The sequence below is a fragment of the Oreochromis niloticus genome, linkage group LG12 (genome assembly GCF_001858045.2).
Source record: "Oreochromis niloticus isolate F11D_XX linkage group LG12, O_niloticus_UMD_NMBU, whole genome shotgun sequence".
Taxonomy (NCBI): domain Eukaryota; kingdom Metazoa; phylum Chordata; class Actinopteri; order Cichliformes; family Cichlidae; genus Oreochromis; species Oreochromis niloticus.
The window spans coordinates 15,002,267-15,029,074 of NC_031977.2; the positions used below are offsets into that span (position 1 = coordinate 15,002,267).

The 26,808-nt window shown below is 41.6% G+C and overlaps 1 protein-coding gene across 1 annotated transcript in view; it reads left to right on the forward strand.

Annotated features, from left to right (window-relative positions):
* The window catches only part of arb2a (ARB2 cotranscriptional regulator A), a 158,115-nt gene that overhangs the window by 94,272 nt on the left and 37,035 nt on the right, over positions 1-26,808 (forward strand). The window contains exons 9-10 of the mRNA XM_003452666.2: positions 6,748-6,864; positions 13,800-13,884. Of these exons, the coding sequence (XP_003452714.1) occupies positions 6,748-6,864; positions 13,800-13,884 (202 nt within the window). The remainder of the gene's footprint in view (positions 1-6,747; positions 6,865-13,799; positions 13,885-26,808) is intronic.

The following is a 26,808-nucleotide window of genomic DNA, read 5'->3' on the forward strand; positions in this document are numbered from 1 at the left end:
CCGACGCCATTCATCCCTTTCTTCTTGCCCTTTCTCTCTCCTCCTTCCTGTCTTCCGATCTTTCTCTTGTTTTCCATGTGGGCACAAGCGGGGCGCAACGCCCGCAGCCAGCAGGTTTCCTGGCATGCAGCTCCTCATCCTCTGCCTTTTGTTTCCACCAGTGAACAACCATTCTCCACCTCTGCTGTGTCAGTAAATATTTATTGGCCTTCCTTTTCCTCATCACCCCCACTGTTGTCGGTGCGTATCTGTGCGCCTGTGAGTGCGTGTGGTTTGCATGTTTATACACACACAGAATCCTTCCCAGCGCATACACTGACATGCGCTACCTCCCTCTACCCAGTGTCCGGTGCCGTCACTCACACATCTCAGCAATGCCACCCCGTCACCCCGTCCCTCCACCCACCATCCTCTGTTTCTCTCCATCGCTCTATCATGCTTTTGGCGGACAGTTGTGAGAGGAAACAACGGAGGAAGTTATTGCAGTTTTCTCCTGCTCTGTCGCTCTGCCTGCCACAACAGAAGTTTATGCACCTGAGAGAACCAGAGGGGGGGGAAACCCTGCAAGTAAATGCATGTGACCTCAGCGAGCAAAACCTCTGCACACTCCCACCACACTAAAGGTTGTACATACACAAACATACTCCCTCTCGTTCCCTAGGGCCCAGTGGCCTCATGCTAGAGAGGCCTTCCTTCCTGCAGTTAAGACAAAGGAAACCGGGGACCGACAGGGGACCTGAGGCCGCTGCTTCAAAGCCACAGGAAGCGCCAGTGTTGTCTCTTCCTGTGGAGGGTGTTGGAGCGTGGAGGGTCAGCTGCCTGTGTTTTCACAGCCAGGGACGAACAAGGATGAGTGTGTTGTGTGTGTGTGTCACATCATTGGTAAGATAGCTGAACACGCTGCACTCCAACTCCTGTCCGCCCTCTTTGACCTCAGATCACTTCCTAGCTACACATTTGTATGTAGAAATAGAAGAGGCAACACACACACAAACATGCCCAAACACACACACATACATCATCATCATCATTCCTGTGGTCAGTCAAGTTCTGGTTAAAAGCCGAATCCAGATAAGCATAATCAACCTAACTACTATTTATCTACATTGTCCTCATTAATTTTGGTTGGAAATGATAGGAAATGGAGTCTCTGTGAAAGCAGCAGTCAGTTTGTTTTCCCTTGCCTAGTGCTTGCCACTGTCTTTGCAGAGTCCGCACATGCCTTCAATGTGTACATGTTTGCGTGTGTTTGTGTTTGTGCCCCTCTTCCAATGTTGTTGTATATGGATTTATGGGGGTGTATGTGTTAGTGTGTCTGAGCCATGTGTTTTCAAACCTTCCGGTGTGCACCCACATGCGTGTTTGTTTGTTTTTTCTGTGTTCGCCCTGGCTTCTCTGATGCTCTCCTCTTACTCTCTGGCAGGCACAGGACAGTTAATCAATCAAATATTTAAGCAGTGCTTCAGTGCTCAGTGGGTAGTCCTAGATTATCTGTGGCTGTTGGCAGTGCATGGCGCAGCCACATTATAAGCCTTGTCTCTGACTGGCATCATTGCGGGGTGCTTCCCTCTCTCTCTCTTGCTCTCACTCGCTTACTCTCCCTCTCTTTCTCTCGCCCTTAGCCTCTACTCAGTCTTTGCTCACTCTCACTGACACTCTACATTTTGTCCTTTTTCATTCTCACCTATTTTCTGTCATTCTCTCTCTGTCCCTTGTTTTCCTTTCTCTTGTTTGCTGCACTCTATTCACACTCTCTCTCTCTCTGTGTATAATTGTGGCTTTTCACATTGACTGTCTGACAGTGAGCAAGGCCCCTTAAAGAGCTCTCATCTTTCTGTCTTTGCCTGCTTCTCTCTTTTCTCTCACTCTGCATTCTTTCTAGGGATGAGTCTGCCTGTCTCCCCACAGGGAACTCCATTGTGGATTACCATTCAGTTTTCGCCCAATTATCTAGTGGCTTTTGCTGCCTTTGACACATAATTATCAAAGGCCTAAATAATTGTCTTTATTATTGCCGGTGTTTAGATGTAGCATCAGTGGAGCAGTCGTGAGCAAGGGAGCGTCACGGGGAGAGGAGAGAAAATGAAGTATTTATCTCGACCAGAGATTAGCTTAGCATGCTGTTAAATGATGTCTCGTCGCTTATTTCAACTCCTAGTCCAGATAAATAAACATGATTAATATGCCCCCCCACCCCCCTTCCCTCCTTCATACACACACCCATCGCATATCATATTCTGTGTCAGTGGTGAAAATAAGATTATGCACAACAAAAAGTCTAGCAATTAGCTGGCTTTGTAGTAGGAAGCAGCTTAAAGCACTAAACACTGTACTTTACTGAGGGCCGTGCGAGAGGTCAGGTACGAGACACATGGGTTAGAGACAAGTCTGCGTGTGTATATCTGCATCTGTTTGAGCGACTCCAAATGCGTGGGGGTTGGCTATTTCATAGAGCTTGTGAAAAGCTGGATTTAGCAGAGTTGTGCCAACTGAGGGGGGTCAGAATATGTGATATTTGTGGGTCTCTTTAGCAACCAGGCCCTCTGCAGAGAAATCAAAAAAGAAATGGTTTACGAGGAGGGGGGAAAAGGGAGGAGTAAAAAGAGGGAGAAGGATTTCAAAGTTCATCCAGAGTTTGAATGTATGTGGGTTGAGGGTGAGCTCAAGTCTGCGTCGTCAGTTGTGACTCAGATTTGTTATCGTGGTTCAAACGAATGTAAATGTGATGATAGTTGGGGTCAAATGGAATCCATATCACAGTGAGGGAGTGTGTTCAAAAACTGCACGGCCATGAAAATGGGTAAAGAAATTGTGTTTACACTGTTTTTGTGGTGCATTAAATCATGCTATTAACAAATCCCTGATAATTGCACTGAATTAGACTTAGAGTGCTGTTATGATGTAGGATATAGATAAACCACATTAGGTAGGTGATAAACAATTCATCAAATTCTTCTTGGGTGTGTGGCGGCTGCCCTTTTGGTTCCGGCTTCCAGATCAAACCCCAGAGCATCAGCCCCATTTAAACATAATCTTCTACTTATGTTTTAGTAACCCAGAGAAAGCCCATTTGCTTCAGGGATGCTGTTCTGATGTTGACTCTTTGGTCCGATCTCTCTGTGAAGTGGGCCGAGGGAAAAGAGAATTTTCCTCCTGGGGATTAATAAAGTATTTATAAATACTCTTTGTTGTGCACATCTGCCTGTATGTCTCCTTTGTCTAGCTTTATCTCCATAGTCCTTTCTGTTTTTTTTCTCCCACTTTTGATATCCACTGAGCTTCTTATAGTCTTCCGCCTTTATACTCCTCTTACATTTTTTTACACACCAGCCCCACATGTCCAACATCCACCCACACCCATTTGAACTTTACTCTGCTTATCCAGCTGCTCTAGCATTAAAGGAAAGGCCAGCCGAGAGGCGGCAAATGTCTCAACATCTGTGTGTTGGTTTTAGTTCAACAAGTATTTCCACATGTTTCTCTTCCTATTTCCCTGTCCGATACTTGACTGATCACAACAGCTGGCTTGTTTCCTTGTAAAAGCTGCTGTCTGCAGTTACATAGTGAATTAGCACATTTAACATTGCGGGTATACGTGGCTAACACTAACTCACAGGCCATTGTGGTGTGGAATGATGAGTCATATGAAAAAACATCTTACACTGATATCCACTGGAGAATATTTGGCTTCCTGTTTCTGCTTGTGAGTTAACAGCATTACTCTCCTAGAAGAAGATACAGACCTGCTTAGATTATGCTTTCAACATGCAGCTAACCACAGATGTCATTGTGGCTTGTAAAACATGGGACCCAGTGGGTGTCAAAATTACTGTGGTTAACGGCCACACGGCATAGAACACTCTCTCCTGGAGTCATTATTTGTCAACCTATTACCCCAAGTGTTACCACAGCCAAGTGCATGTGTGGAGGCATTGCGGCAATGAGAGCTGTCAGAATGAGTGATTGATATAGGCACTGGTGAGAGATGGAGTTCTTTGCTCTTTAATCTTCGGTTGAGGAAAGCAGACTTTGTTTGGTGAGATTTCCTAATTTGTTTTCCCTCCTACTTTTAGCAAATTTACAACAAAGTGAATGTCTTTGAGTAGCAAATCACAGAGAAACTAAAACAAAAAAAATTGCTAAAAAAAAGACTTTTTTTGTTGTTGATTTTCATATCATTAAAAATTAGGTTGACAGGTAGGTTCTGCCTACCACAACGGAAATAAAAGCAACTGAATATATTCATTTTAAAAGGTCATTTTAGGATTCCAACAAGTTTTCTTTAACCCTTTGAGGTCTAAGTTGCCATTAGTTAGGTAGTTAGTTATCATTAGATATCCTCAACACTAATCCTTACTTTAACATTAGGCAGTCCCAATATGTCATTTTTGTTTCTATTAATTTTCTCTTTTCCTTTAAGGAACAAAGAAAAAAATCAATCCTCACCCACATCAAAAATTATTTACATGTTTCCCCCCCCCCAAAAAAACCCTGTTTTGTCTTTCTCCAAAATATAAGTTTATGATTGGATTAGTGTTATTACAAACTATGACTTATTCCTCAGAGGGTTGTAAATTTGTCTCTACTAAAGCAGCACCAGCACACAGTAGCATATGTAACCTAGCATCCTTTCTCTGAGCCATCTTTTTCTATGTACATGCCTTTATCTTTGTCTAATCACTGTCATTCACCGGCTTCTCAGCTTAACAGAACCTCTGTCGATCAGTAGTGATCTTATCTGATCTCTATAATTCCTATACACATGCCCACATACGTGGAGGCCTACACCTGCACAGTTTATTTTTTTATTTTTCAGCTATGGCATGCTTCTCATGTCCTCTCTTATTTCTTAAGTACTTTAGAAGTAAAGTAAATGATATGCTGAAGTACTTGAAACAAAGTTAGGCTTACAAAACAAAAGCCTATTTGACAAACTGACAAATGTTTGGTTTTACTTACAGTTCTCCTACAGTTCCTACAGTTTTAATATACCAGTAATGTCAACTAAACCTTATCTATATAGAGTATGTTTAAGTTTTCCTTTCAAAAGAAATACATGTTGGAATCATTGTTTTACAGTAAAAATAGTAGCAAGCAGAGACCCATTTGTCTATCCACTTGGGCATTTGAAAACATGCTGAGATTTCTGCACAGGCTTGGGCAATGTTCTCGACTAGATTGAAGTCATATGCTCAGTGTTTTCCATGGGCAGTCAATCCACTCTTGTTTTCTGGTCTAAACTGGTAGTCCTTTCACTCAGGAAAGGGCCCATTTGGCTAGCACCAGAAAACAAGGCCCTGACTGACACCTCCAATTTTAAAAGGTTGACTTTGCTGCTCCCATGGGCCCAGTTCTGCCAGAGGAAAGCTTTTCAGCCAAGCAAGGATGAGGAGGGATTACAGTGAGGAGTGTGTATCAGTGTGTGTGTTTTCATATGATTCTCTGTGAATGAACCTATATGTCTGGACAATGTCTGTCCTTTGAAACTCTAAAGTTGTGTACTTTTTTTATTAAGTATGCTCAAGTGTGTACCTCACCTGTCGGGCTGCTCTATTCTTCTCCGATAGTGAAAATGTTCCTTTGGTAGCCTTATCGGGTAGATGATATGAGTCTTTTGTGCCTTAATAGATCCATTTATCTCTATATACTTTAATTTGGCTAGGTATGGGAGGATGTATTCAAATGCCTAATCTCATTTATTGCATAGCCAGCCTGAGCTGCTCTCTGTGATAGCTCCACCTTTAGACAAACATTCATCTCCTTGTCCCATTTTAAACCTCTGTGCCCATTAAAAACATGGCTTCATACCTGTGGCTCAAGCCAGTTTTGTTTTAATACCTTTGGGCTTTTATAGGCAAATATTTATCCAGCACAAGCCCCAACTAATGCCTTATATTCTAAACCCTTCCCTCAGCCTTAACCTCACCACTTCTTGGCATGTAGCCATAAACACCTAGCAGTCCACGACACTTTCTAAACTTACTGCTTCCTCAGAGGCACTATGTCGATCCCTTAGTTCAGTCTCTTTCTCAGCTTCTCTAAATGTATAGAGTAAGTGATTGTTAACCTATTGTTGCAAGTCCTGTTCTCTATTCTGTCCTTTTTATCTTAAAGTTGAGTGAAACGGCTCGTTCCCAAGGCTTGGCTGTAGTACTCCTTGGGGTAGGACCAGCGGTGTGGGAAGTCTATTGTAGTGCGGTAACAAGTCCTTTGTGTGACATTTTCCTTGGCATTGACATTCAGAGGGGAATAGGAAGACGGGCCTACGAACACCACATTCTCTGTGACATGTGAAGGGAAAGGGTATTAAGAATGGGGACCAAGGTATCTGAACGTGTGCAGGAAAGGACATTTGCACAGAACGTGACAAGGACACACTATGGTGGAGCAGTGCTCTTTCATATTTCACTTTACAACGTTATGCTCTATACATGAGGTTGAATCTGTATCCTTGGGTTACAAAATTGTCCACTGGGCTATTGATGTCACCAAGAAATATGCACACAGTGCACTCTAAGAAGTAGGCAGTTGGGCCTAATATTCATAAATATATATTTGGTTTGTCTAATAAAATGCATTTGTTTAAATGTATGATTTTCAAAATGCAGGTGTTTATTATTCAAAAGAGTTTATGACTCTTATAATATTCCTCTTTGTCGAGCAAATATTTCCTCCTCAGCACGAATGACGGTGTTATTAACATGCTGGATGTGTGACTAACACAAGCTTTATTTGTTTTTATTGCAGATGAATCAGAGGGAATCAGAGGTGAAAAACAAAGTATGTGCCGTGGCTCTGACTGATTCTGCTCACAACATCTGGCTACAGGAGACCACAAAGAGCACACAGGACTGGATGCAGGAGGTGAAATAACGGCACAAGCTCGAATACACATTCATGTATCAAAAGCAGCGATATTATGTGCAGGGATCATGCCCATGATGACTCCCGTCATGATAATGTTCTAACCTGTGAGAAGGCTACCAAGTACTGATTGCTCAGTTATTACATTACTAATCAGTAAAGATGGCTTGAACCACAATCATTTCCCAACACAGCATTTATTTTGGTTGCAGCTATACACCTATAAGTTTCAGGATTGCATCTTACGCAGAACTGCCTTTGTGGTAGTTTTTGTACAGTACAGTTGTCCAGAAACACATTTTGCTGTGGTGACAGTCACATAAAAAGCACACACAACCAGACACATAAACATGCAAACCCAGGCTCACAGGTGAAAAACAATTGTATCTAAACTATTGTAGCTAGAAACAAAGATGCTCCAAAATGTACAGTAGTCCATCCGTGATTTTTCATCTTATGTAAATTGTGTACCGTACAGTTTGTCTGAATAACCCTACTGACCTACACAGGTATCCTTGACTAACAGCAAACCTAAGATGCCATGGAGAACCATTGTTTGCATGTTGTCCTTTTTTCTTTCGGTCTTCACTTTTTCCCTGGGTGCATGTCAAGGAATAACTGAGACAGTTAACCCTCGCTGGTGCATGCGTATGAAGCTAGGCAGGCGAAGTATCTGTAAGCATGCATTTGTTCATATGTGTGGGATAGAATGCACGCGCACATGTGCATTTGTGTTAGCTTCATTTTAGCATTTGCCCTTTCTAGTGTGACCTCTGTGCCATATGCATCACCTGGGCTCACTCAGTATGCACATACAGATGAGATACCATCCAAGACCAAAGCTGCTGGAGAGCCAGAGATGCAAATGTCATACGCTCACACAACCATTCACACACAAACACACACATCACATACCATACTTTCATTTGTATTACATCCTCTTCCATATCCCTAGCCTTTTGTTTTTGCTATCTCTGTCATCTCCAAATCTATGTGTGTGTGTGTGTGTGTGTGTGTGTGTGTGTGTGTGTGTGTGTGGTTCACGTATCTATGTATGTTGGTTTGATTGGTAGGGAGTCAAGGTTGCACTGTCCCCCCTTTCTTTAATGTTGTTTGGCATTTCCTATTTTTGATTTTTTTAAGGGACGTGTGGGACACCACATAATTGGCATGATAAGTGATTTTTCTGTTTGGAATGATTAAACAGAACAATATACCTGAAATAAACTTCAATGTCCAGTCGGAGGAAGGGGACAGGCAAGGATTCAGTATCATACTCAATAACCGACTGTAGTTTTTGGCTGATTTAGAGAAGAACCCAACTTAATTAAAAGGAAACAGGTAGACCAATGCTTTGGTTTGCTCTTCTTTAAGATGCAACAACTACAACAAAAATGTGGGAGAAACATACATCTACAGATTTCACACACATTATGTTACCTGCCTCTGTTCCTTATAGTTTTAACGCTTAAACTTAGCAATAGAGATTTGTTGCTAATTAATTCTACCACTGTACTCTACATGTGTCATTCTAAGGAAGAACGTTTTATGTACAGTGACTTCATAAAAATGTTGGTTATAGTCTCTTTGAATGCTAACCATATAGCTTTGGTTTCTACTGTTGCACAGTTTTGCTAATATTTAGCTTAAAATGAAGATATATTGTTGTTGCACTGCCTCTTAAAAGGACATTTTTTATAATTAACCTGTCTGTTTCATTGCACACTAAAGTTTGGGCATAAACAGCCACATAGATAACATCTCAAATGCTGCAGTTCATCATAGAAGGTTAGCTAGCACTGAACCTCACTAAACTGCTTGGTGAATAAAGATGGATGCCAATACAAGTGGATGCATGTGAGGTTGGGACACCCCAGCCGTGCTCTTTTCTCCTCGGACAGTGGTAATTCTCTTCTTTTGAGGTTCAAGAGGTCAGTGGATGGTGAGATGGAGTGATGAAACGGGTGAAAGAGAGAATATAGGATTTAGAGATCAGCGCCTGCTGAGCCAGGTTGTATAGACCAGATGGGTCAGACAAGGGGTAACTGACGTCACAGCAAGGAAACCAAATGGTGAGTGAAGGTGAGATTAAAAAAAGATGGGGTAGGCCAGAGCAAAGATAGAAAGACTCATCCACTGACTGAGACAGAAAAAAATATACAAAGAAACAGAGTATGAGAAACATTCAATTATTTAAATCCTGTTGACTGCCACTGAGAAAGCACAGTGTAGAGCTGTGGAAAGAGAAAAAAACACAGGTACTGTGTGAATGGAGTGAATACAGATGCAGAAGGAGGATGAAGAGATATATGTGGAGGTAGATGAGTAGCATAGTGAGGAGAAGTGAGTGAGAGAGAGAAATCCAAATGATGGTGTACAGCTGGCAGCCTGTCACAATCTCCAAGGTGTCTCCTGTCACTGTGCTGGCCTGCTGTCACACTCTAGTGGCCTGCCCAGAGCACGCACACACACACACAGACGCACACGCATATGCACACACATTCAGAGTACACTATGGTCATGAATAAACCATCCTAATCCATAGAGATTATTCAGGAACTGGGGGAGGTGGGTTAGAAACAGACACAGAGAGAGTGAGCAAAAATTGATACTCAGGACTACTTTCTGAGAAGTTAGGTAGCAGACTGTCATGTGTGTTATGGTTTAGGAGACTTTGTGCACTTGGTACATAGTTTCTGTCATGGGACTCAGTTTGGTGTGCTTTCAGAATGAGAGGTGGAGATGCAGTTTTGCAACCGAGGCGGTATAGATGGTTGCATATATAGAAGGTTAGTCTCCCTCCCATCTGACACTCGGTCAGGACCCTTTGGCTCCACATTTTAATCCACTGGGTACCCCTTTAAAGTTATTGTATCAAAATGCCGAGTAGTCTAATAGAAACCTGAATCCCTAAACGTCTGAAATAGTTATCATGAGACCTTAGCCAAGAGCTCTCTGCACTTCACTGACACTGAACTCGTCATTGCAGCAACAAGTAGTATGATGGAAGACTGAATCAACTGATAAGTTTGTCTTTAAACATGAGAGTGTATCTGAACGCAAACCCGGATAGTTTTGTTGCCTAAACTTGAGCAAACAGTGACGAACACAAACATGGCGATCGTGGCTCAAGAGTTGGGAGTTCGCCTTGTAATCGGAAGGTTGCTGGTTCAAGCCCCTGCTCGGACAGTCTCGGTCGTTGTGTACTTGGGCAAGACACTTCACCCGTTGCCTACTGGTGGTGGTCAGAGGGCCTGGTGGTGTCAGTGTCCGGCAGCCTCGCCTCTGTCAGTGCGCCCCAGGGTGGCTGTGGCTACAATGTAGCTTGCCATCACCAGTGTGTGAATGGGTGGATGACTGAATGTGTGAAGCGCTTTGGGGTCCTTAGGGACTAGTAAAGCGCTATACAAATACAGGCCATTTACCGTTTACCATTAAACTTCACTCTGAACAGTGCATGCACTATGAGGAAAAACAAGCTATTAACAAGTTTCTTTGGTAGCATGTCCTGTAAACATCTTCTGTTTTTTAACTCTGGTAAGCTGCTTTGCTATTGTAACCATCTCTGCTAATACACATTTTACAATTAAAATACCCCATCTTCAGTTTTCTTGACTAGAGACAGGCATCTTTGAGTCATAATAAAATGTAACCTTTAAATTGTGGCATCAGATTAAACATCTTTCATAGTTTGAGCATTTTACCAATAAATATGTGGGTAGTTGCTCACAACAGTCTTGTACATCACTCGAAAGTCTGCATTGATGCAGCTGTGGTGTTGAAGGCCATTATAAAGCACTCCTCTTTAAGGCAAATTGGTTTGTGGTAGCTACTAATGTGGTTAACCTTGCATGCAAATGCTCAGAGTGGAAGTGTGTATGGAGACAGTGCAGGAAAAACCCATCATGTACAAAACATCTACCAGTATGTACCAAGTTGGCATTGGTACATACTGAGAATGCAGTGATTATATACAGTACCAGTCAAAGATCTGGTATGTCCAAACATTTGATTGGTATTTGTTGCTGAATTTAGAATTTATTTGATAAACAGTTTAATTATTAATCCACATTATTGCATGACCAGTTTCGTGGTGGGTCAGTGATGATTTGGGGAGATATATCCTTGGAGGGACACACAGACCTCTACAGGCTAGGCTGACTGCCATCAGTATGAACTCTTAAACCCTCTATCAGAAATCTGTAAGTTGATCATTTTCATCTCCATCAAACAATGTGGCATCCTTTCATTCCTAACACATTACTCAGTCCATATCAGTATAGACATCCAACTGGTAGTTGGCAAAGTTAGACTTCAAAAGATTTGACCTAAGTCTGGGCAAATGTGTATGTTCATAACCAGCATAAATCCAGCATGCAAAGAAAAGCACATGCACAGAGTAGCAGAGGTGTGGGACAGCTAAATCTGTTTACATGTTTGTTTCTCTGTCTGCTTTTAGTTCAATGGCATCATTGATCGGTGGACGAGCTGCTTGAAGTGATGATGCTATGTGTCAGAGGCAGCCGATGTGATGTGCCATCCTTTTGTCATGTCGCCCTTCTCTAATCCCAGCCAGCAGGCCTTGCCTTTATGTGACTGCTGTTATGCCTGCGGTCTCCCACAGTACTGGGGCTTTGTGCTGTGTGTGTGTGCATTTATGCAAGAGTTTGTGTGCACATGTGTGTTGTTGCCTTGACAAATCTATTCAAACCTCAGCCTCCCTGCCTCCATTGGTGGTGGAGGTGTAGGGGAGGGAGGAGGGCCCTTTGAAAGACTCCCCTCCTTCCCTTCTCTCTAGCTGCCTTCAGCCCACTGCTCCACAGCCCAGCTGACATCTTCCTCCAGACAGACAGAATGAATTAAAGGAGATACAATGAGACACTTGATGTAGCAGTCAAGGAGCCCCACTGCTTCTCTGCTACTCTGCACCACTCTGCCCTCGAGCCCGGGCTCAGAGGAGAGCACATCTAGGGCAAACCAAAGGATCTAAAAATACACAATATGCCACTGTTTACCAAGATGACTTGTCATCTTCCCCCCAACACCAAGCCCTACAGCCTCCCCCCCGTCATCCCCTCTCATCTCTTGGCTGATCTTTCTTCAACCTCTTTGGCTACTTTTATTCTCTATGCTTTTTTTGATTGACAGGGATTTAAAAAATTGAAAAAGCAGCAGAAAAGAGTAATTCAGGCATTCCTACCATTTAAGAGACACATTGAGTGATTGACTACTTTGTTTTTCTTAAGAATGGATTACATATGAACCAAACTTTATTTCAATAACAGACCTTTCTGTAAATTTCCCAAATGAATATTTGCTACGGATTTATATGTTCCAGATGTTTCATCATGATCATCTCTTGTAATGAATTTCTATATTTCTCTATAAGCTTACAGTAAATAAATCACACTGTACCCTCACTGCAGTACATGTCAAGCATATGATGAGAGATTTGCTTTGCCCTAGCTGCGCAGACTTTTTTTTTAACAAAAATAAACAGCAAAGAGGACCTCAATTTGGATCAGATGTATTCAGTGTCTATACTCCGATACAGTTTTAATATTCGTACAGAACCAGGGAACTTGTAAAGACTACAGCACAGAATATATTATCCACAAAAGTTATGCGTGTGCGTTTGGGTGATTGTGTTACGTTATTTAAATTTAAAGCATTTGTAGGGTTTGTCTGTTCTGTGAGTCTTCTTTTAAGTCTTTGGGAGTCAGCGTCACAGAGGGCAAAAATGCAAAAGCATGTGTGCGTTGGTGTGTGTGTGTGTATATTTTGAAGGGTTCACAACTCTACACATCTTCGTGGGAGACCCCTTGAAATGCAGTCACTGACCCACACACACAACCGCACGCGCGCACACAAGCACGTACAATACCGTAATGGCTGTCAGGGGGCCAGGGTGAAAGTAAACAAGGGCAGATAAGCAGTGATTCAGAAGGACACCAGCTGCACATTCTAATCTCTTTACATTTTCTCTTTCTTCTATTGAACTTTTATCTTATCTTGGGGGACGTCTTCTCTAAGCATTCCTTCTCAGCCTCCCTCTGTCTCTTTCTCCCTTTTTCCTTGTTTTTGTACCTACCTTACAAGCCACAGCATACCAATCCACATTGCAGAGTCAAAAGGGAAAACAAACTTTGATGCGCTGTCATCCGCTGACCCGGAGAATGAAAACTTACAGCACTGAAAACTTAAGTTGCCTTATTCTGAAGCATTGATACTTTTGATTAATGGTACATGAGGCTTAAGACCTTATATGTCTAAAATAACCTGCAGTGGTAGGTAGAAAAAAAAGGGAGTGCCAGACAGATAGGAAGATGAAGACAGCATAAAGAAAAAAAAACGAATGAAGAGGTCTTCTGCTCTTTCTGACAGTAGAGTTGTCAACCACTGGGGTTGTGAGAGGAGTAGGGGTGTTTGCAGGGGGTTATGGGTCAGCAAGCTGGGCAGACACCCTCCCCCAGGGCACTCACTCATCCACTGTGGTAGAAGGCCTCAGCTCTCCACCACAAACAAACGCCAAGCTGTCTGAGCAACATGTCACAGAGCTTTTAATTGCTTGTTCCTGTCTCTCCTTCTCTTCCCCCACCTTACTCATCTACACACACACACAGACACACACACACTTTCTTGCGCACTGTCTTTTTGTTTGTTTCCAACCGCTTTCACTCCTTTTTCAGTGTTTGGTTAGATGCAGTTGAAACAAAATAAAAAGACACACCCATTAACAAGATTAAAGACTTACATTTTATACCAAATACTTTGCTTTTATATCTTCATCTTTTACAACAGTTTTTTCTGTGTTTGTGGAAGTAATAGTGGAAGAAACTGCTTGCTACACATTCATTACACTCCACATGTCATATTTAATTCTTCTGAATTTCATTTAATATGAGTTTAATTGTTTTATTTTTCTCTTTCTAAAGCACTGTCGTAACTGGGTATCAAGTCCAGAGCCCTTGGACACAACACTGGAGCCCATGATGCCAGACTGCCCCAGAGTCTCTGCAGGTACCAAACTGTCTTACCAAAAATATTAACAGTATTTCTCAATGTCTGTGAATCACAGCATAATTGGGATCCCTTTCAGTTTTATTAGATTTTGCTCATTATAAGGCTGTTGAACATTGAAGTATTGGGAGGTTCCTGGTTAAAATTTGACACACGTTTGCGAGCAGGAAACTGGATTGTGTCAATGTTAGATAAGTCAAGCATATTTGTTCTACAGTAACAGTTAAAAAAGAGGCATGGTTTCTCTGGTTGGTATAGTGAGGAGTACTGAGAAACTAGTACATCGAGAGGGTTACAAACAACGATGCAACAATCTGTCCATTGATTTGAACACTTGTATATGTTAAAAGTCAGTTAAATATCTAGAAACTATAACCACGGATTATTTAGCGTGAAAATCGAAAGTGGTTTTTCGTCCTTTATCACTAGTTTAAAAATAAGGTGGAACTGTCACAGACGATGTAACAGTGCAGCTTGGTATTTTTTTTAATAAAAAGCAATAAGGACTCATGCAGACTAAAAATAGACTCCTCAGTATTTGTGTATTTTTTCCAGCAGTGATTTAAAGGAGTGTATCAGAATTCAGTCAGTTCAGTACAGTGTGTATTTAGCACATGTCCATGTTTCTGCACATGTGTCTGGGTAATGGGTACATCTAAAATCTTAGTAGAACAGATTGAGGAGCATCATTGTTAGACAAACTGTGGAACTGAAGCAGTGGAAGATTATCTTGAAACACAAATAGAGAGGTTGTGTCAGCAGCACTGCAGAAATTTACTATCTGAGATCATTTCTGTTTTCATCTTCTTTGTGACGCCCTCTCCCATTTTTTTTTCATCATCCATTCTGTCTCTTATATTCATTAATCCTTTCCTGTGGTGTTTGGCTTCCTGTCCTTGTGCCCTCTCTGTGGTTGACTGGCCTTGATGATGTCACGTCCATCATGAGAATGTGTCCTTAATGTAGGATTAGGGATGAAAGCTGTAATCCTCAACATGACCGTTGATAAGAGATGATGATTGCAGTGTTGTTTGAAGAGTGACACACACACACAGGCATGCTTGCACAGTCCCACACATAGGAAAAAAAGAAGGAAAGTCAAGCCTTAAGCAGGAAGCAATATATCTGTCGCAGGTATTAAAAACACCTGTTTTTACTGTGTTACAGTGTTACACACAAACATACTCTAACGTTCACATTCTTGGCTCTTCTCTCATTTCCATCTTCGCTCAGGATGCTCGGCTTTGTGATTTTATTCTCTTCAAAGATCCTCCCTGACATCATGGTGAATGTATAGGTCATCTTACACATGCTCCACATGTCTGTGAATACATCTCTAGCACTCCTATCTCATCTCGGCCACTAAAACGGCATGTTCCACATGGAGCTGTGTGGGTGGGTGGCCTTAACATCTTCGAGTGAATCAGCTCCTTGAAATGTCATCTAGCCTTCAATACAAAACCCATGCTGTATTTCATGCTCAAATGTCAGTTTTTTACTTTGATGATTTCTGTCTCTTCTGCTCCTTCTCCGTGACTGCTGTCGGTCAAAAGACAGCAACAGTTGTGCCAAAATATTGAGGTCACCTTTTGAAACTGTTGGCATGCCTAACAATATCTAAACACAGACCTGTTTGACACGGGGTCCATCCATATGTATGCACTATTGACTTGTGCTCTATTGACTTTTGCTACTTCAAGCAAGCTGAAAAGATCTTGGTCTCTGGCCTGTTAACAGAGCTGCCAACTCGGCTTGTCTCTGGTCTTTTAGTGGACACTTCTGATGTCAAAGGTTGGTTCAGTCATCTTTGTGTCCTTGGCAGCCTGGCAGGTTCACAAGCAGCAGCTATTGTGGTGAGAGTCACAGCAGAGCAACGGAGGTGACGAGGTTGAGAGAAGGTTGAAGGAAGGCTGTCAGGGCATCGTGGCCCAACACTTCAATCAGCAGTCACTCCTTCTGCTACTACGACTGCCTTTGTTTGGGTTGCTATAGTATGGATATGTGTGTGTAGGTGTTGCTAATCAAGGTTGGAGATAAAACCTCTCAGCAACAGAAAACAGACCAGTGAATCCTTGTTATCATGCACGCACATGCATGTGCACATACGCAATGACAGACATCCCAATGTGAACCGCTGCTCTTCTGTGTAGCCAGACAGAGGAAGCCCCTGGGCCCTTGGCTGCTGCGGAGAATGGCGTATGATCACTCACTTAACACACACACACACACACACACACACACACACACACACGCACACACGCACACACACACGCTAAGTGTAAGTGTAAGGGTATTGGTCAGGCAGCATATTGGGAGAATGGGTTGAAGGGTGAGTCTTCCCATTGCTCTTTTGCTCTCCTGCGTCCGTTCTTCTTTCTTAGCAATAAATAATTCTTCGAAGAAAGATAATTATTCTTGGTTTAACTCTTTATGTATCTACTCCTCTGCATACCTCTTGCCTCTCTGGAGAAATGAGGATCAGTTTTGATTCTGATTTTTTTTGGCAAAAGGATGCAAGGAGCCTTGAAGGCATGTCTGCTATTCCTAAGCATCTGTGAAGCAATGCTGGTATACCATAATATGTTAATATTATAATATGTTAATGATATGGTATAATCTCTGGGAGTTTTCACTAATATATCAATATCATTATCATTGGAAGAAAGCCTGGATCCATCCCCTTATCCTTTGACTGTCTTGCTTTCCTCTTTCACTACCTTTTTCACTTATTCTTTTCGTTATTTGTTTCTTTGCTTGTTTGTTTTGTTTTGGGGTTTTGTTAGTTTTTTTTATTTGTTTTCTTTAAATTTTTGCTAAAGGAATTTGTTCCTCCTAAGAAGGTCGGTGCTCTGGCATTTGGCAGGGCCTAGCACACTTGCAGAATTTTATCAGTTAGCAGCACACTGAACACAGGCTAAATATGCAGATAAAGTGGAACCAATCTCTTTCTGGAAAAGCTCCCTTTGTGTGTTTGTGCATGTGTGTGTTGGAGTAGAAGCAAGGCTGACAGAAATAAGTTGAGGAGTTGGATGCTTGTTAATGTGGGGGTTGCAGAAGCCTTCCCAACATGTAATCATTCCAAACCTGGACTGCTGTTTAGATGCCAAGCAAAGGATAACATTCAAAGTTGGAGAGAATGAGGGTGATCAGAAATAGATGGATTAAAAAAAGAGCAAATACAGGAGAGTGTTACTTGTAATGGCTCTTCTATTTTTGTAGGGGGGGGGATTTTTATTGTGTCTTTTGCCTTGTTTGAAGTTTTTTGAGGGGGTTTTCTGAGACTGAAGATCATTCATTTATCAGTAAGGCTGTACTTTCAAAGGTGGGAAAACCCCATTGCTAATAACACACCAATACATAAAAACACACACATGAACACACAACTTCCTCTTGGGTGATTACTCATTGTCCAAGCTGATTATTAATTACAAAGGGAGAGCTCTCTGAAGGTAAACACTGATTAATGGCTAACAAAAGTAAGTTAATGTCTTACCTGTACTTTAATTACCAACCATGCTCTAGTACAACAGTCCCAGCACAATGCTGTAATTAACCATAATGGACTGCAGAATGGGACTCACTTTCATTTCCTGTATAACATATATATGCATTGTATGTAATTTTCTGATGTTTCCACTTTTCTTTTTACTTTTGAAGTCAGAAATATTTTTGTGCGATGACAAGGGGGGACACTTTGAATTTTTTGAACTAATAATGTACTAAGACCCACGGACAAAAAATGAGTACTTTTAAATAAAAGCAGGGATGCTGACACATAACGTTTTATTGCAAATGTGTTTCATCCTGCTCTAGGTTTGACTTGACTGTAACCCTCACCTCCCTGATCCACGCATCGCTGACTGTAAAACACCTCTAGCTGTCTCCACTTCTTCACCACACAAAAACATCAATCTGTCTCTCTCTTTCTCACACACACACGCACACACACACCAAACATACACATACACAGAGACAGTGTGTGATTGATATTTGTGTGAGCTGATTTGGGAAATTTAGACCCACTCAAATGAAGCTCACCTCCTCCAACCTGTGTTTTTTCAGCTTGGTAGGGTGGAAGTCTGCTGCCTCGGTAGAAGGTCACATGGGGAAGTGAGTGTGTGTATCTTGTATATGTGTGTGCGAGCATGTGTGTTTTACGAGTGTGTTTTCACATATCTATTATGTGTTTTCTTAGCCTCACTTGCACATTCTGTGTCAGAATTGCAGGATGTAGACAGGTAAACTCAGGTGAACTGGATGCTAACCTCTGATCTGGATCCAGAGGGTCGGGGCATTGTCTGGGTCAAATCATTGCTAGACTAAATCATGATGATGTGGAAAATGCTGATGTCATTGACTCACAAATGTATTTTTCTGTTTCAAAGTGTTCATTCTCACATATCCTGTGATTTGTGTTGTGAGTACTCTGAAAGGACAGGATTAGTGTTTTTTGTTTTTCATTGGTACTCATAATTGTATTTTAAAACCATTAAAATTTTGATTAGAGAGAATCGTGGTTAGAGAGAAAAATAAATATCTTGTTTTGTCCTAAAAAAATGTTATTTGAGAGAGGGAAAAACTGGGTACGCCTTGTTTACATTTCTGTTTTATTCAGATGAATTCTCAAAATGAACAATCACAGTACAACAAAAGCACTGGTATGTTATGTAGGTGACATCTCACTAACATATCTGATGGTGAACAGGTATCATACTTCATCAGTGAGGTTAAGAAAAACAGTTGATGCTTTCTTTTACAATATACAGTACAGACTCACTCTTTATATTTTGCACAATGTCCCAACTGTTTTGGAAGAGTTGTTATTCTACAAGCATGGTGTGTAAAATTACAAAATTACCTTAAAGACTCTGTCTCTTTTGCTCCTAAGCTTATATTAGTATTAGCCATGCTGTCATATGAATCTATGTCAGGCAACTCTTATTTGCAGTCACTTGACTATCATTTGGCTAGTATTAGCCTTACAGTGAAGCACGGTGATGGTAGCATTATGCCTTAGAGATACCTCTCACCAACAGGGACGAGGAAACAGAACCAGGGATGAATTAATTCAAGTACAGATTACTTTGATCAAAACCTGTCCCAGAGTGTGTGCAGCTGCAGAATGACCAAGAGTTTACCTTTCAGAGTAAAGGTACCGTGCATATATACAACAAAAGCATAAAAAATAAATAAAAATTAGTTCCAAACTTAGGTGAGTAACTTTTAATCTTTGATAATGGCTTGCTGAACCGACGTAGGTAACGTGGTTTTGAATGTGACAAAAATAAACTTTTAACTTAAACAGCCAGAAAGGTGATCTACTAACAGTTGGTCCTTTTCTTGCATGGACTAAATGTTATCATAAAGAAGTCATTAGACGCTATCATTTGTGCCACACTTCCCAATGTTAATGGTTTCTTTCTTTCGCAGTTTTATGAATACTGATCTTGTCGGCTATTACATATATTTTGTATATATATTTGGAATAGGTATACGCAGTCGATAGATAAATGTATGTGACATATACTTGTACTCTGACAAGAGCTCATACCCTTTCATTTTTTAAGCTACCGTGATTATGCTAACCACAAGCATGTCTGAAAAGCCCAGTTTGTGGTCTTCTATTCAACCCTACACTAGGTAAACTCTATCCAGAAGGCATTTTTTCTTCTCCTTCTCTTACTCATACTCTACCCATCATCCCAGGAAGGAAAAGAAAGGAGAGAGACAAAAAGGGAAGGAGCCTGGCATGCATAAATGAAAGTTCAACAAGGTTCAATGAAACACTTATACAATTTGCCGCAATATAGTAGGGTTTTATAATCTCATTATCATCTTAGTGCCAGATTTGCCCATGAGGGCCGTTCCGTATTCAGTGTTATTAGCTCCTTAGATTTGTCCATTTGTCCTTCTGCTACTAGCCTTGCAGCCAATCACTGGGACAGAATCTCTAATAAATACCCCCTCCTTTTTGCTTTATCTCCACTTGCCTTACCTTCTACATTTTAATTTATGCCTTTTTTTAAACTTTTATTTGCTATGGGGCACGCGCTAACTATTATTCCGATAATGACTATATACGTTTCTTTATGTGGTAGTAATTTCTCTGTAAAGACATCTGTATCTACTTTACAGTATCTTCACCTTTATTTTGTATACATTTGGATTTAAATCTTAATGTATGACTTTAAAACAACTTTTCATTTGAATTTAATCAGTAAGCTTCAAATGATTGTTTCCTTTCTGTACGTTTTGAATGAATGTTACATAATTTGTTTACTGTGATAGTGTTTTTAATCTTCTTTCCCAATCAAGGCTCTTTTTTCACTCTCTGATTATTCAGAGTCAGATGGGGGCGCTAATGTGCAGGATACAGTAGAGCAGTCCACTGGCTGTATTTGAATTCCCAAGCCTCTTAGGTGATGTGGGCAGTGTCCACCCTTGGTCACTCAGGGCATCCCCAGATTAGTGCTTCATGGACATGGATCTCATTTGCCCATATGGCCTTTTCTCATGAAGTCGCTATAGGCTTTAAATCCGCCCATGCCTTTATCCCTGACCTCGACATGTGGCAAACTACTTAGGAAAAAAACCACAAATTCTATATATACAACATGTGATCGCTGCAGCATCAACAGGATCAAAAGTAAAGATCATGATGAAAAACTAATGCTCGTGTATTCTTGATCATCAGGAGCTGTATGGGTTTCTTGATACTTTTTGTGGTGGGAGTACTCAGAAAGTAGGGAATATGCTGAAAATACTCTGGGTTCTTGCTTTGTCTGGAATTAATCCAATCAGCCCAAAAGGGGCACAGTAAAGCCTAACCACTGCTAGCATTATGAGTCTTAGCAACTGTCTTCATCCCAGGTCTCCCAGTATTACTGTACAGTTATTAACAAAGTACAAGTTCCCATCTAGCAGTTACCAGTATACTGTGAGATGGGAAAGAGCCCAGCTGTCATGATATTTCTAATCTTTATTGGCATGACGTTGTGCTGATGGTACAAACCATAAGGAGCCTTTTTTCCGTAGACTCTGTAGATAAGGTAATCTGCCAGTAGCCCTTTGTTAAATCCAGAATCATAAAAAAGCGAATGGTGCCTAACCGGTCCAGGAGCTTGTTGACCTGGCGATGGGATAAACTGTGACACTTCATCCACTTTATGGTAGTCAACACAGAACCATATACACCCATCTTTCTTTACCACAAGAACTATGGCGCTACACTACGCGCTGTCTGACTTTTCCATTACACTCATTTTCAGCATCTTAGCCAATTCTCTCTGAACAATTTTTCTTTTATGTACATGTGTATTTACCGTCATGCCAGGGCACGTTTCAAAATGATTCTCTATGAGGCTGGTACGGCAGGGCAGGGGGGAGAACACATCTGCAAAACATTGTTGCAATGCAGCAATGTCCAATCTCGGGGCCTGTGTGAGATGGTCATCACAATGGAGGCAGGTGGGAATGGTGGAATTTGGCACCTCCAGTCCCAACAAGGCTCACCAGAGAAGCGGTTTTAGCCTCTCTCCACACTTTCAGGAGGTTGAGGTGATATATTTGTGTGAGTCCTCCCCTGTCCGACTGTACCATTTCATAGTCTTTCCAGTTCCTTTCCACCAGTGGTTTCCTGCCGAAAGGGAGAAAATCCTGGGGAACCCTGGGGAACCTCCCACACTGCGAACAGGGTCTAACCAGCGATCTCAATTGCATTCATCCTCATGAATGAACTTACAAATCATGGATTTTAAAGTCTTATACAGCCTCTCCACCAGCCCGTCATTCTGAGGGTGGTGGACGGTGGTCCAAAAAGTTTTAATTCCAAGTCATTTGCACAGTTCTTTTAGTGTGCGAGACAAGAACAATGTGCCCTGGTCAGTCACTATCTCTTTTGGGATGCTAACTCGGGAGATGAACTGAAACACCGTCTCCTCCTCCCCAGAGTCAGTGTTGGATGATCTCACATCACCACTGTACGCAGTGCAGACACTGCATTCCGCTAATGGTCATAATTGCATCCCCACACACTATCCCAACAGGTTATTAAACCTTGGCCAATCTGTCCCTAGAATTACAGGATGCATCAGGCTCGAGCTAGATGCACCTCATTCTAAGCTTTTTAATCTTGTATTTAATTTTACAGCAGCACTGTGGGATAATTTTGTATGTCCCCATGCACACACTTGTCCTCCACCCACTCTGTCTCCAACAATGCCCGGGCCGAACCAGAGTTTGGTGGATCAAGGTATGCGTGCAGCCCAAGTCAACCATATCTTGGTGTGTATCCCCTTAACACCTTACAGGTATGCTGTACATCCTTCCTGGACTGGGGGACGGTGTCAGAGGGCTGGTGATACGGAACACCTGCCCCACCTCCGTCAGCAGGCACTCCTGGTGCCAGTGTACCGCTGCCTGCACCTCCAACACACCTGTGAGTTGGGGAAGCACCCTTCATTGCTGGGGAGGCAATAGAGCATGTGTTAGAGACCACCTCTTGTGGCGGCTGCTCTGTGGCCCGCGAAGCTGTAGTGGAGCTGGGGAGCCTCCTCCTCAGGCCCAGGACCGGCAGACTCTGCTGCATAGAGCCAGAGCAACCAGGTCCTCAAACTCTTTTGTCTGATCCTCAGCCTGATCCCATATCCATGGGACCTAACCTTGATGCAACGCCACCTGCTCCCGGTGCATGGTGGCCATTTCCGCCAGCAATGTTGCCAGTACTGCCACTGGCTGCGCTGGTCATGGTTCATCCCGCAACTGGTTTTCGACACCACTGTGACACAAAGGACCCATACGTACACACTGTTACAGGACTGATTAGGTTTTATTTGACACTTTTTCAAGATCTCTGTGCAGCTTTTCAGACGACTTGTTCCTAGAACAGCCGTCCTCTCTCCAATCCCAGCTGGCAACTGAAATAGCAGGACTGATCACACCAATCAGTCCCAGCTGCTCTGCCAGCAGAACCTACTGCCCCACCCTCCTCTGCAGCGGAGCCGTAGACCACACCCCCACCACACAAACCTTAGACAATGCAGTCAGACAAGCTGCGATAAAACCAAGATTCATCCATTGGATTGATAGATGGAGAAGCAGCATTTGTCACTCCAGAGAACATGTCTCCACTTCTCTTCACTGAGTCCAGTGGTGTCATTCTTTACACCACTGCATCTGGCACTTTGCATTGTGATTGATGAAGCTTGAATGCAGCTGCTTGGCCATGGAAAGTTATCCCATGAAGCTCTCTACGCACTGTTCTTGAGCTAATATGAAGTCCACATGACGTTTGGAGGTCTGTAGTGATTGACTCTGCAGAAAGTTGGCGACCTCCGTAAACTCGGTACCTCAACATCTGCTGACCCCGCTCTGTGACTATACGTGGGTAGTGCTTCATGGCCGAGTTGCTGTTGTTCTCGATCGCTTGCACTTTGTCATAACAATTGACTCTGGAACATTTAGTAGTGAGGAAGTTTCACAACTGGACTTGCACAGGTGGCATTTCCAGCACGGTACCACGCTGAAAGACACTGAGCTCCTGAGAGCTCATTCTATATATCTTAAAGTTTTACCAGTTAGCCAGCTTGCTGTAACTTAATATAAAGCAAGGTGGTGCTGTATTGGCATGCAAAAAATGTGCAAAGTCAACGTAAAGCATTCAGAAGTTACAATAAATGTCACTTGCGTCACATGGTTTGGATTTTCAAGGAAGAGCTGACAGTGAGGGTAGGGGCTAACATCAACTCTATCACAAAATACGTCAGATAATTCGGGTTTGAAAAGATTGATTTCTTGCAGCACCAGAATATAATTAGAGTTTTTGTCAAGTCTCCAAGCTCATCACGCCCCACAAAATTGATAAATACAGAAATTGGGAAGTTATGAGTAAACATCCCCCGGAGCCTACAGGTGGGTGCTGAGGTGTTGTAGGGTTTGAAACAGCAGACAGGGCAGCAGGGAAACACTGACTAACATAAGAGACGATAAACTTTGTAGCTTAAATAGTTAGCCAAAACGACATGGTGTTTTTCATATATGAAGTTAGAAAAGTGAAGCATGTTACATGATGGCAGTGCTGCTAGAGTGTCATGTCTGTTCATTTTATTCATGGACTGAATCTTGTTTAAAAGAGCTCCAGACTAAGTCGCCTACTATGTATAAGCACATAAGGCTTATTAGTGTATATATATATATATATTACACTCATTGGTGGAAAGTACTGCCCATAATGTTAAAGTGTTTGAGCAGGGTTAGCACAGACCATATAAAACATGGATATAACTACCATGATATCTCCTATTCTTCTTTTTTCTTTCTTGTTGTACATGATCATAGAAGAGATTGAGATGTGGTTTTATTAGCTAATGCTAGCTAGCTTAGTTAGTGAAACCATTTTTTACTGTAGTGTGAAACGTTATGCTAATTTTGTCAAGCACAAAGTAGGGTCAAAACAAAATCCACTTACTTGATAAACTGCTTTAGTGTACTTTAGTACAATATAACTCTGCACTAGCTGCCCAGAACAGTGAAAATATTCCTTTCATTCGGTTGACTTAAAAAGAAGTTAGCAAGACCAATAATTTATTTGTTCATTAATTTATTTATTTATGAAAATATAAACATGGCCATTTCTGTTGTAAATTTTATATTTTAACACGGGGGATTAATTTACGTTTTGAAGCCAGTGATAAACCATGATTCAAAAAAATTATAAGAATAATAATTTTATGGTCTAAATTCTTAATTCAGTGCTACTTTCGTGTACACTAGTTTACATTTAAATAACTTTTTTTTGCAGTCACCTTTGTCAGTGTGTTCATGTTTAGAGCTTAGCACTTGCATCTGTGTGCCATGCCATTTTGTGTACCTATGAAATTTTGTGTGTTTTGATTTCATATGTCCTTCATACATAAAATATCAGTTTAATGTCTCATTAGTTTAAGTCCAGTAAAGGAATAAAGTCAGTTTTGACAGGAGTTTAACTCTTGTCTTATCATTACTTACTTAAAGTAGCAGGGGGTTGGTGAGGTGGGTCCTTGTTTTTTGGGGGGGGGTTTGTATTATTTTATTTTGTTTTGCTATTCTTAAAAAAGCTAGTATATTTAGTATATTACTGTGTTTTTAAACCTTTTTAAATGAGCCTTTTTAGATATGTTTTGGCATCACGCTTATCACCTGTCTTCTTTGGGCAGTTTTATTATAATTAATTGCTTAATGTGGTTACTATAAATTGTTTAAAAATACACACAGATACAACAAAAATACACATAACTATTATTACAGAATTTTTAAAAAGTCATCCTTGAAAGTCCTTGAGACATAATCAGTTTCAAATTATGTTTATTTGTCTTTTTCTGAGAAGAAAATTTGAACTTATTTATATAATTATGTAAACAAAAGTGATGGTAGGTACAGTTGCTAACCAGATTTTGAGTATGCAGCGGTGACCTTGAATCCTTTGCTGTGTTCCACGTTGACAGATAAAAACTTTATTAACCACCCATCTTCAGGAGAGCAGACAAATTGCCCATGAAACCAGTGTGTTCTAGTATTAAAGTATATGGCAATTAGAGGATGATTTTTTTTCTTCTTCACTGAAAGCACCAAGAAGAAGAAAGGGGTAATAAACACAGCTTGTTTGTGGCATAGCAAGCAGTAATTATGAAGTGCTCAGAGAGTTGTTGTGCTTATTGTGCCTGGGAGTAATGAGATAGGCTGTGTTGATCCCTAACTGATGCTATGGCTCCTAATCCTCAGCTCTCTTTTCCTGCTTCTCTTGTTTATCCTCCAACATCCCTTTGACCGTCACTGGCTTGTCACTGCTCCGGGTTGCACCAAGCGAACTCTGACCTCCGTGTCAGCTGACTTTTCAGCTTTGAAAATGGTTTGGCATTGAGTTGAAGCACAAAGCAACAAATGAGTTATAAAGACCAGTGTGATATGTTTTTCTCAGTGCAAGCTTTTGTTTAACTACCAAACATGTTCATCTTTAAAACAATTGCCTTAACTTGCACTTGTGTTTTTTTATTATTCTTTCTAAGCCTGCATTTTCCCATTTGTCCCATTTCTCTTAAGAGGTCTTCCATGTTATGCTGACTGACATGCATATTTCTGGCCAAGCAACACATTTTGAAATCCTGTTATATGGTGTCTGTGTTCTCTGAGAGATTGTGGAATCTCGGACAGGACCAGTGTTACTGTCACTTTTTTTTCTTTATCTCTTCACTTTCTTTTTTTGGCTTCTTGTTCTGAAACTCAAAGGTTACCTCTCCTGACACCTCCTAAATCTGTGATTTGCGACCGGTAATCTTTATCAATGTGGTTTTGTGGTGTGACCCCTTAGATTTGAGTGAAGTTTTACGGGCACACATTCCTACTCACACAGAAACTCACTTATGTATATCCCCCCAAGATGAAGAATGCTGTGTGTACAGCCATGTTATCAGGGTGACCTAGAGACAGACTGGTTATCACTTCTTTGAGCCTCTCAGGGCTAAACCACAGAGCCAGCGGAAAAACACCACTCCTGCCTTCTCTGTCCCTGTGTGCTGGTCAGTCACTATGTCCATCTACTGCAGCGCACAGTTCCTATCTAATCAACATAGACAGGACACTCGTCCACATAGACAAAAGCAAAACCTGCATGTATGCTCACAGATTCACAGGCACCCTCAGAAATAGCCCTACACATGTATACACACACAGTGACACACACACGCACGGCACACACACACACGTACTACATGCTGATAATCAGTAGGAAACTCATACTGATCTGGGTCCACTCTGGATTTCCAGATATAACTAGTTCTAGTGAGACCTAACGTTGGGTGGTGCACATGCCACCAGAAAGTTTGATAAGCTGGCCTTTTGACATAAAGTAAATAGATGGGGTATACACATTTTTGATTTTCATTTTGTGCA